The following is a 12,312-nucleotide window of genomic DNA, read 5'->3' on the forward strand; positions in this document are numbered from 1 at the left end:
TTTTTTGTAGGATTTAGTGAATTACCTCCGTACCCGTGGAGCTGGCCCGCGGGGTGTCGTGCTCAGCACTTGGAGAAACCCGGGGCAGGTGCTGAATACCCGCAAACGTGTGAACACAAACGCGGATGTAAATAAAACTATTCGTATTCTTCACGCTGTTTTTCTCTTCAGCCACTATCCTGGCTTTTACACAGGGCTGTTTTCAACAGCCTGTAACTTCTGAGTGGTTCCTGTATAAAATCTTGGCACTCAGCAGGGTTGGAGCCTGTCCTTTTTTTTTGTAATCCCAGTTTTTGCTTCAGCCAGTGCCTTGGAAGGCTTTGGTGAGCCACGTTACGCTTCTTACATATATATATATATCTTCATGGCTTTGATAGACTTCATTTAATTTACATTTTATTACTGTGTATGCATTTCAGCTCATGGCACACATTCTAAGCTTTCAGATGCACTACTAGATGTTCGTATGTAGTACACAAAACCAATCTGAATTCTTAATAAACTAAACATGATCCTGCATAATTTTTCAGAGTGTAAGTATTGGCAAAGCACAGGAACAAGGGATTGGTCCCAGTGTTTTAATTCAGAAGGGTGAAAGCTTTTCAAGCGTCTGCATTTATGCCACAAACTCGCTGGTGCTTGTAATGTCCTGGGAGAGCAGGAGTTAAAAGTTGTTTGGAAGTTAACGTACTCTAAGGGTATAAAAGAAGCCTCCATGGCTTTAGTTCTTAAACTCATGTTTGGAAATGCACTGTATCTGTCCTAAGAAAGCTCTTCTTAGGAGACAAACTTCTTGCATGTTAAATGAGGTAAGTGCACAAATGATCTCTGTATTTCATTCAGCGTTTTGCAGGGAATTATCACCATTACAGTACCACCAGCCATAAAAGATAAACTACATGTACTAGTACTGCATGTTTGCATTTTGCCATTTACTCTTCAAACTGCCGTGGTGTTTAAATTCAGCAAACCAAGATTCGGAGCGCGCGTCATTTTTTCAGGCAGTGTCTAAATAGCCATTTTGGCTATAAGCCACTGCTTAAAGAGCCTGGGGTCAAAGGACAGTACAGGCTGTCCAGCGCTGTAAAATACAACTTTACTGCTTTGTTTAATAAATCACTTACTATGATTAAATATCTGACAGCTTCTAAGTACAGGAGCAATACAGTCGAGTGTTTAAGTAAGCAGTCTCTTAACTCACTGTAAGGTTCAGCAAATCTGTACGCATAAGCAGAAACATAGAGAGCAACTTTTGTAGGAAATATATTCCTGGCAGAACTTGTCTAGATAAGTCTTACGTTTTAGCTTTCTTTTCGGAGACCTATGATCTATCAGCCTGGGTTATAAAGCCTCTCCCAGGCACTAGCCAAATACTCAAGTCACGGGAGTATAATATTAATAAAAAGGAATTGTTCAACAAACATTCTCTATTCCCTTGCAGTGTAACACTTTTTATATTTATATCGTGTGTCGGATACCAATTGCAAATACTTCTGTCATTTACAGCAGTAAAACATTTTCTGTTACTAAGACCTTTTATTCTAAATGTTTTGATCCTTGTGATGGAAGTTAGGGCTGCTCTTTGGCTTAAGTTTCAGAAGCCTAGCTGAATGCTTTTGGAAATGGAAGAAGTCAAGTTGTTGACGAAGGTTTTTTTTGGGGGAGGACAGAACTATTGTCCCATTGTGGTCTATATCCGTTTCCTTTTTAATAAGAGATTGCAGAAGTTAGAAGGGTTGTCACTGGCAAAGTTGCTGCAATGTGTTAGAGGTCTGCGTTAGCCGATCCCGAGATAGAACTAGAGCCAGGAATACTAGGTCAGTCAGTCGTGGATAAATTGCACTTTAATTTCAGCTAGTGCTCCTTCTAATCACAGTTCTTCAGATATTATAAAACAAAAAAGGTCATGCAAGCAACAACATGCTTTGAGGAACTCAGCTGGTCTTGTTTTTTTAGATGAAAGTACTTGATGTTTCAGCATTATGTGTTGATCTAGAGCCAAGATATGATTCATATTTTACTGGTTTTGCTCACTTTAAATCATTCTGCCCTTGTATACTGTAATGTTTATGTAACTTCAAACATACATGAGTATACTTGCTACACCTAGTTTGCAATGCAAAAATGTCAGAGATATTTAAGTGCATTATTAAAGTTTACATTTAAAAAGCCTTTTCATGCTGTCATTAGTACAAGATTTACCTCTATATCATGCATTAATAGAGATTGCCTGGAGAAGTTAACTTTTGAACTGTGTAACAGTGCCATTAACAGACTGGAGACATTACTAAATACGGTAAATGAAGGGGAGTGCTCCTCCGGAGGGAGGAGTGTCAGGTTAGCAACTCCCCGCCTCGCAACGGGAGTCTAAAACTGTTAGAGAAATGTTAATTCACTTTCATTCACATCTGACCTAAACATGCTTAAAAAATTTTCCATTTAAAGGAGCAAAAAAGATATTTTTTTTTTGAGACAAAAGTTTTACTTTATCATTATTTTCTATTTTGCTTTCAGCAATTCTTAGAGCTGCTGAAAAGCATGACTTCCTCTTCTGTTGTTGATAAACCTCCAGTAAGACGGGTTGCTATCTTCGGGGGAACTCATGGCAATGAGTTATCAGGGGTATTTTTGGTCAAGCACTGGCAAGAGAATGGAGCTGAGATTCAAAGAACAGGAATGGAAGTGAAACCATTTCTTACCAACCCAAGAGCTGTGAAGAAGTGCACTAGATACATTGACTGTGATCTGAACCGTGTTTTTGACCCTGATAATCTTGGGTAAGAATTAGTTGTACTTTCTGTTGTTTTACTTTTCTGTTTTTTAAAATTGTAAGGAGATTACAATGTTAGCACAAGTCCCACTACTATTTTAACTCTGCAGTCACATAACTGAAATTACTGACCTTTAACCCAAAAAGAACAAATTGCGTAAGTGTTAACAGATTCAGTTTAAACCTATTGCTGGTAGAACGAGTCTCAGACCAACGCAATCTTAAACGCGGCATTTCAAATTAGCATTAGATTAGCTGCATTTGTGTAAATTAAGCATTGCTGTTCTGAGTTGCAAAAGTCATTATTTCTCACATGTCTTCTTGTGCATACGGCTTTGGAGCTTTTCTGAATAAAATTATACTCGCAGGAAGATAGCAGATAAAAGCAATTTAAAGGTAGACATCTGAGTATCTGAAAGAATGGCATACAAATCAGGGAAGCATACTTAATTTAGTTATATACAGTAAAAGATGAAAACTTGAAGTTAGCTAAGTTAGAAATAACGTATTCTATGGCAAAATGATAGCCAAAAAGTCTCAATAACTTAACTGACTCATTATATTTTAGAAGAAATACAATCTATAATTACTGTAAAATAGTCATTAATTTTACATTTTTAGTGGGATTTTATGTTTCTCTGCTTTTCAGACATATATTCCAGAGGTGTACTTTGCTGTATAAACATTCTTATGCTTAGTATAGTTGCATGCTAAACAGGTAATTATGTTTCTGAAAGGCCTTAATGGTAAAGGTGAATATCACCAAAAGAAATATATATCACATATATTTTGTAAGCGTGGTTATTCTTACCCTGCATTGTCTTTTCATCTGGCTTTTCATCTTAGAATTTTGTTGTTTATTATTATATACAAGATAAGCAGACCTTTTAACACATAAGTGTTGAGGCCATTCTTTTAACTGCTTGCTTAGGACAAAAAAGCGGTTTTGTTTGTTTTCAGCTGCTTTGAACATAGAACCTGAAAAAATAGTGGATTAAGACACCTGCAGGTTGTCTTCATTTTTTTAATTTTATATTCTTCAGTAAATCCTGTTAAGTTGCCCAGCCCTATTACGACACTACTGACTGTTTGGAATACCTTCACCTGATCCCTTAAGTGCACACCCTTCAAGATTACAAATCATTTGACGAAATAAGAAAAAGGAGAGTGAAATCCCGATACTATTGAAAGTAGTGGTGGGAGTCCCACTGGCTTCAATAAGTGTTAATTTAACAGCCTCCTGTGAAACAACCTTGAATTTCAAAGACGTTAACTGAAGAACACAAAGGTAGATTATGTGATATACAGAATCATAAAAACAGAAAAAGGAGCTTGAGGGGCTCACATAAAAATTCTAATCCACCTCATGTCCCACCAGTAGATCAACTGCACGCAGACATTCCTAATAGATGGTGTCTTACAATTTCTAATACTCCAGCAGCGATCCCGTAATTTTCCTCAGCAACCTCTCCTGATGCTTAAATATCCATGCAGTTAGTAAGGTGCTCTGTTAGTATTTAACAAAATTCTATGCAACTTAATACCCATATTTCTTACAAAATTAAAATATTACAAAGCTTGAGCTGTATTGAGAAAGGAAACTGATTTTAGTGCAAAAGAGCAGCTCTGTCTATATTGCACTTGGGTAGTATCCCAAGCCTGTCGTGAAAACCAGATTTGCTGTCTATGTGGAACAAGTCTGAACCTACAGCAGCTTCGTACACTGTTAATGTGTAAGATAGACGTCCTTGCGTCATACATCAGTGTCCTATAGAGACCTTACACAGAAAGGAAGCAGATCTCAGACCTTTCCTTAGGCTAAGCATATTTTTTTACCGTAGTATATAAGTCACCTGAGATTACAAGTAGTAAAGCTTTGGAGGAGGAGATTTCAGGTAGCAAAATCTTGTGTGAGCTTTGGGGGTCAGGAGGGCTCAAAACAATAGACTGTAAAAGTCTGATCAGAATATGAGAAGACAAGAAATAAAGCAAGTTACAAAAGACCTTGTGACTGATGTCCAAGGTAAAAGGGCGTGGACCGATATCTGAATACTTCAGTAGGAAGTGGATCCAGTCTTGGAAGTGGTTGAAGTTGCTGATAAATTTTGAGTTAGTTTTCTGCATAGGGGGAAGTTTGGGGATGTAAAGAAATAAAGGAGAAGTAAATAGTCTCTAGCTAAAATCAGATTGAAAAAATTCTTAGTACCCTTCTGCACAAGATACGTAAGACCTGTTTAACAATCATACTTGCATTTTTCAAGCACAAATTCATCAAGTTTTAACAGTTTGGTAATTAAATAGGTGATTTCAACTCCAGCCAATTATGGAATTAAAGTATAGAGAAAAGGGTATACATATTTTGTTGACTGTAAAGCCATGGAATGAGTTTACTAATTTCTTTGTACTGATATTAACAGCAGGACAGTGGTGGAAGATATTCCATATGAAGTGAGAAGGGCTCAGGAAATCAATCATATATTTGGCCCAAAAGGTAGTGATGATGCGTATGACCTTATTTTTGACCTTCACAACACCACTTCTAACATGGGTGGTACCCTTATTCTTGAAAACTCCAGAGATGACTTTACAATTCAAATGTTTCATTATATCAAGGTAAAACTAATTTAAATGAACTATTAAAATAGATTATTAGTTGTAATGTTGTATTACTATATATTATTTTGTAGTTTCTTTAAATATACTATTTTTTATGCAAAACTGTTTAAAATATTTAATCACTCATAGGAGGCTTTTTTAATCAGAGATAATTAATAATTTGATTATAATATCAGGTAATTCAGATTTGAATTCATCATAATCTTCATGTATTAAAATGAGTGTTAGTAAGACTGATGGGAAAGAGGAATGCTTAGAATAACATCTATGAAAATGAACGTAATTTCATCTTTCACACTGATCTGTCAGGAACTTGGATAAATTTGGGTCACACATGCTAAGTAGTTAAACATTAATTTTATGAAATAAAGACATGGAAAAAATAATGGAGCTAGGTAATGACAAGTGTTCCCTCCATCAGTGTTTTCAGGAATAGTGATACGTCTTTAGAAGCTGTTTGAGTCTGCTGTTCCTGAAGCTGATAAGTATTGGTAGAGTGAGGTTTGCAAAAGTGCTGGCTTAAGCGTAATCTGGTTGAAGTGCTAGTGGCCTAGACAATGACTGATGAAATCGAGGTTTAGGCCAACGGTGTGGACGTTTAATGTTTTTTTCCTTAGAAATAAGGTATATTTTAACATTTGATTTTTTTTTCTTATTACATGCATCCCATTTAAATATTTATAAAATATTTGAAGATACAGGAAGCTTATGACTAAAATTATATGAAGAGCAATGGTAGGCAGTCATCAGGAAAGAGGCCTGGAATAGATTTCTGTGTCAAAAAAAAAAGGTTAGAATAAGGCTTAATTCACAACCTATGTCCCTGTATGAGAATCTAACACAAAAAATACTTGAAATCTGCTTTACGGTATTTTGATTCTAAGTTTTGGAACACCAATGAGTAGATTTTTCTTTCTATTAGCAATTTAAGGCTAGAACTGTGCTCAGTTATATTAGGAGACAGCAAAGTTCAGTGGAGCATGCCTGGCATGAGTTAATGGAAAGGAGACCAACAAATACAGCTTTGTACATTTTCTAAAGATGTCCTACTTCTTTGAGGGCCGTGAAATAAAGGCAACATATTGAAGACATTGTGTAAATCACTTCTGCATCAGTAATCTTTTGTGGCACAACATTTTAAAATATTTGCATAACAAAGAAATTTTTAAACAATCTCCACAGAACGCCTTGGCTCCAGAACGCTGTCCTGTTTTGCTGATTGAACATCCTAACTTGAAATACGCAACAACTCGCTCTGTAGCAAAACATCCTGTTGGTAAATATGAAAAATAAAAACCATTTTAACCCACCATAAGTTACTTAAAAATATGCCTGTTTCCAGATCTGTTCATTTCGCTACGTTATACAGGGTGCTCTGATCACCAGTAGCGCTTTGTTTGACAGTATGTTTACCGAATCAAATGTATTTGATTGTATCTTCTTCTGAAAGGTTCCGATTTATGCTTGGCTTACAAAATACAGAAGCCAGATGGAAATTCTTAAACTCAGTTAACCCACTATTTGCAGAAAATATTTATAATATACAAGGATAAAGAAGAAGCAACAGCTTCAGAAAAGAAATGTTTATGTCCTCTAAAAAAGCCTTGGCTGAAACACTGGTTGTTAGCCAAGAGGAGGAAAAGAGAAGATGTGATAAAGGAAGGGGGAAACGATGTTCTGCATGGAAGTGGTTAACTTTTTCATTTACGGAATCAAAACCATAACCATATAAAAAAATCATTAGTTTCCTTTTCATATTAAACATTGAGTTCTCTAAAATGCAGCATGGAAAGATAGGATGAGGAAAAGAATAAGAGAAACGTGTGTGTGTATATATATACACACACATATACATATCAACCCTTTCTCTTACTGTAGTGGCACACTCAAAAATGTACCTATGGCTCTTTAAAAACTGATCCTGACTGGGCAGCTCAATTTTCTGCTTGCCTTAAAAATCACGTAACTCTGTACTTTACAATTCCTCTTAAACATAAACCACAGACGCAGTCAGACATCTTTTTTGCTGTGTAATCTAAGCATGTGATATATTATGACTGTATTAATAATCTCCCTCATCTGCAAACAGGCGTGGAGGTGGGTCCCCAGCCACAAGGTGTTGTTAGAGCTGATACTTTGGACAAAATGAGGAAGATTGTCAAACATGGCCTTGATTTCGTGCAACTTTTTAATCAAGGTAGAGTAAGTAATGAGAGAATAGAGACTTCTGTGTCATATCAGTGGACTATTTCAGGAGAATATTTTAAAATATTCTTTAATTTAAACACTTAAACATGTAAAAGGCAGGGGGGAGGATTGTTCTCTGGACCACCTAAGTGTGGCATCAGAAAGACAGAATTCCTGTATAGCTCCTTCAGGCAGCTTGAAGGGTATTTCCTCTTTCTGAAGAGTCAATAAGTATACTTGATCTTAATCTTACAGTTGCTTTGAGAATCTGAAATACTAGCCAGCAACATTTGTATAGTAGTATGTACATGAAGAACATACATAAACTAATACCAAGAAAGAAGCATTTAATTTACATGCCTTCAGTGCATTGCTATCTAAAATTGAAGTCAATACATTTTGTAAGTAATTTTTTGCTATGCCTGTGTACTATCCAAAATACATACTGACAAAAATAGGTGTTTAAAATTCTGTTAGAGTACATTTTGTCAGTGGGCTTTTACTGAAAGTAGAAGGAAAAGAATATAGTTGTGCATGTCAGAATCTCCATTATTGTTCTGGAATGGTAAAGATTAAATAGCACTGATACCATTTTAATGTGCAGCATTATCAAACACAGGCCTTTCATTGATTTAATAATCTACAAAATATATCTCTTGAAGTAAATAGTGAAAAGTCACATTTCAGCACCAAATTTAGATCTGGGCTTCATATGCTACAGTACATGACTGGACAATTTTTCTGCAACTTGGCTTTGAAGGGACAAAAAATCCGGAGCCAGATGTTTTTACGATATATGAGCTAATCACTAGTGTGTAAACTTTGACGAGGTACAACCTAATGATTTAAGCCATTCTGAGGAGAATAAATAATGCATTGTTCTTTTTAACAGGCAGTTGCTCATTCTGACATTAAATGACATTTATTCTTTCTAGGAAAGGAATTTCCACCATGTACAATTGAGGTTTTTAAAATAATGGAGAAAGTAGATTATCCCAGGAATGAGAATGATGAAGTTATTGCTATTATTCACCCTAAACTGCAGGTAAATTCTAAAATAGTTTCCATTTGTGACATTTTATAACTATTCCTACATTGCTTCTGCTACACTGTAGTATATTTTAATAGTAAATATTTAAAATTACAATATTGCCAATGAGTTTATTGAATACTTTAGACCTTCCCTATAGTAAGTTCTGTCACTAAGGTTATATAGAATTTCAGTAACTTACTTGGGATTCACTGAATCTAACATCACTTTTGAACCTAAAACTGACAAGAATAAGGCAATAGGATAGCTTATATTCTAAAATATCAATCCAATTTTGGATTCTAAAATGAGGGTCTGTTTTTAGTCAACGGTGAGCATATGCAGTTGCCTTTTATTTCACCTTTGCCAGTGAATTCCATACAAGTCTGAAAAGGAAGGCCAGAAACCTAAAATTATATACTGAAGATTAAAAGGAATTATTTTAAAAGCTTTTGCTGTGAACTGGAGAGAATATAATTATTGAGCATAAACTCAGAAATCACATGAAATATACAAAAAATTGAAAGTAAATATATTCTATTTATTTTCTTTCTCTAAGGATCAAGACTGGCAACCACTGAACAATGGTGATCCTCTATTTTTGACTCTTGATGGAGAAGTAATTGCATATAAAGGGGACTGTACAGTCTATCCAACGTTTATTAATGAAGCTGCATATTATGAAAAGAAACAAGCTTTTGTAAAAACAGTAAAAATGAAACTGACTGCAAAACACATCAGATCCTCAGTCTTAGACCAGAACACTTCTTAAAAGCTTATTACAGTTTTTCAATACAAAAAGTGGATTTCTCCTCTGTGAAATTCAGTGTCATTTGGTAGAAATTCATGGAATATAAATGCAAATTCATGAAATAAAAAAATGCAAAATCTAATTTTAAATTGCCATTTAATTAGCATTGCTGAGCACTTCTAAGATGAAATATGCTATCATAATGCTAATTACAATTGTTTACTTGTACTAATTCATTACTATAGATAAATATTATTTTTATGAAGTTTTTTAGTTCACACTATATAAAAAGATTAAACAACATACCACATACGGGTTAGTGGCTATGCAACTTATATCCAGCATCATACAGAAAGATGCTCATCCACAAAACTGCATTGTATAAAAAAATTTACAGCATTTCTACTTTACAACCCCAAACCTCCAATAACCAACACTTTTTTAAATGAGGTGATCCTTGAAACTAATTCCTCAGATAAATATACTAAATATGAGGCAAAGGAAAAGCTAGGGAGAGAGAAACAGAGTGAATATATATATATTAAAATTCTTTTGTATTATCTGCCATTTCTGACTAACCCCTGCTGTGCCGAAGTGGAAGCTTCGGGGTTTGGGGTTTTTTGTTTTTATGCTTGTGAAGATATAAAACAAGCTAAAAACATATGATTCCTGAGAAAAATACACTAAAATGAAATGCAAAGCTTTTTAAGTTTAAAGTATTACAAGATTAATTCAAGCTGGTTCTGATTTAACAATAATTTAAAGACAAAAAGGTTGAATTTAGAAAGTATCTAGTAGTTGGAAATACGCTGGAGCAATACTCAAATTCAGGAAAAAGATGTGCTTATCCCATGGAAACTTCTGAAGAAAGTTTCTATTGCAATGGAGACAAGAGACGTTTCTAGGTGTATCCACCTACTGCTTACAACATTTTCTAATAAAATTTTAATCAGCTGTTGTGCCCCAAAAGTTTTAATGAAGGCAGCAAGATTAGGTAATTACTCAGGTTTTGGTGAAGAGCAATGCACAAACCATACCTGAGTATTTCAGAATAGAAATTAAGAAGAATTCCATATGGGGAGACTTCTCAGAATTTTGAGACTGACTTGTTCTGTATTGGTAGAGAGAAAGCCTGTCACAATAGCTGAAAAAGAGAAGAAAATGGGGATTTAATTATTTTTCTGAAGTTGTTTTTAACATATTTGACAATAATCGGGGCTAGAGAAAACATTAAGAACTTTGCATAAGGATACAATAATTAGCTATTTACTGAAAGATTCATTGTCTAGATAACGCCCAAATCACATCATTTGAAATGTGGTATCTTCCTTATTTACTACTAAGCCAAAATCCTTTTCTTCTTGCTTTGTGTAACTCCTATGGCAATAAAACAAAAACGCGGGACAGAATGTTTATTGAATTACAAGTTTTATTTCTTTAATTTAAATAAACATTGTATAAAAAGTACAGAAATACCTGCTCTAGTCATTATTCATAGTGTTCTTGGTAAGAGCCTTGAGATAGGAGACAGTACGTGTGATCCGGCAGGGCTCTGTGGCCACAAAAGGAGGGTATTTTCTCAATGAAGAACTTTTAGGAACAACCCCCCAGCTTCTTCCTTGGTCTTATCACAGAGTTTTGTACCTGGACATTGGCACAGCACATTCCTTATAGGTTTTTTTGTGCCTTCCCTGTTTTATGGCTACACCTACAGAGTGACCTCAGTACAGCACAGAGATAGCTGAACTTGTTTTCAGTGACAAGTCTACCCATAGCAGCACGGAGTACAGCGCAGGCTCATTTATTCTGGTTCCTGAGTATATGTGAAGAGGTATTCTTTTTTTGGTACAAAAACTGGCACTCAAAAGAATCCAAACAGAAGTGCATAGTCCTAATGCACTTTGTTGGCAGTTTCAACGTAAAATTAACTAGCAAAGATGAAAGATTCCAAGACCACAGGAATTTTTTTTTCTCATACTCACATATCCTAAGGCAGCCAAACAATGCTCAGGTATATTATATTGGTCTATTGATACACATAAATATCCTTCCCCTCAAATTCCTATACACTGTAAAAGCATAACTGAGTTGAAGATTTCAATGTGATCCCATCCATCCAGGCCATACACAGTAGGAAACGCAGGATACGGCATCTATAGAAGACTGGTTGGGTAGCGAGAACCACGTTCACCATCCCTGCCAATAGCTCTGCACTATCCTTTCCGCTGGAGGGTTCCCTCATGCTCTCTTCTGTGGTAAGAAAGTCTTTTGGATCATTTTGCCCACAGCAGGCTTAGCTGTAAGAATCCAACGCAATTCATATTATCATCCAAACAGAACAGAATTCCCCTGAGGTTTTCCTAAATAGCACCTTTAAAACAGGCACCAAATCAATATGTATGATGATGAAGACACATAAGGTATTAATTGAAATTTAAAAGTACAAATGAAAAGAACAAATATTTCTTTTTATACATACACTCATAGAAAACTAAAAATATAATTCATAGTACTAGGTCATCACAGGTAGTGAAATGAAAACAATAAAAACTGCTACGGAAATGCATTACGTAGTCCTCTGAACAAAAAAAAAAAGAAGCTTTAGAAGTCTGCAATTGCACTGCATTTAACTTTGTTAATTTTGGGAAGAAATAATGACTTCTTATTTTTCTGAAGTGGCCGAATATAGAAATTAATTTACTTTTAAACTTAAAGTTTTTCTGATGTGATAACTTTTTTTTTTTATGCAGCAAGATGCAACAGCATGGAAAAGCTGAGTAGGAAAAGTGAAGACCTTGTGACTGGAACAAACTCGGAAATATTCTCCATCATGAATTACGTTTCTGCCCTATTATTTCACGGGGAGGCATATATACATAGTAATAAATAAAAAGCAGGAAACACTGCATTGTACCCTAAGGATTACATACAGGAAAACAGATCAGGCAAAGCTAATGA

General features: G+C 35.2%; 1 protein-coding gene across 1 annotated transcript; it reads left to right on the forward strand.

The window, feature by feature from the left end:
- Positions 1–1,709: 1,709 nt before the first annotated feature.
- On the forward strand, positions 1,710–9,375 carry ASPA (aspartoacylase). Its single transcript, XM_009633950.2, has 7 exons — positions 1,710–1,817; positions 2,525–2,777; positions 5,188–5,383; positions 6,569–6,662; positions 7,476–7,583; positions 8,509–8,618; positions 9,163–9,375. Exons 2-7 carry the CDS (start codon positions 2,539–2,541, stop codon positions 9,373–9,375), a joined length of 960 nt encoding a protein of 319 aa, XP_009632245.1. The 5' UTR covers positions 1,710–1,817; positions 2,525–2,538.
- The last annotated feature ends 2,937 nt before the right edge of the window (positions 9,376–12,312 follow it).

The sequence above is a fragment of the Egretta garzetta genome, unplaced genomic scaffold, assembly GCF_000687185.1.
Source record: "Egretta garzetta isolate BGI_Z169 unplaced genomic scaffold, ASM68718v1 scaffold112, whole genome shotgun sequence".
Taxonomy (NCBI): Eukaryota; Metazoa; Chordata; class Aves; order Pelecaniformes; family Ardeidae; genus Egretta; species Egretta garzetta.

Excerpts from the sequence above, each read along its gene's own strand:
- ASPA (XM_009633950.2), top strand. The coding sequence starts at position 2,539 with ATGACTTCCTCTTCTGTTGTTGATAAACCTCCAGTAAGACGGGTTGCT. Across the intron at positions 6,663-7,475 it reads TGTAGCAAAACATCCTGTTG|GCGTGGAGGTGGGTCCCCAG; the intron begins GTAAATATGAAA and ends ATCTGCAAACAG. Across the intron at positions 8,619-9,162 it reads TTATTCACCCTAAACTGCAG|GATCAAGACTGGCAACCACT; the intron begins GTAAATTCTAAA and ends TCTTTCTCTAAG.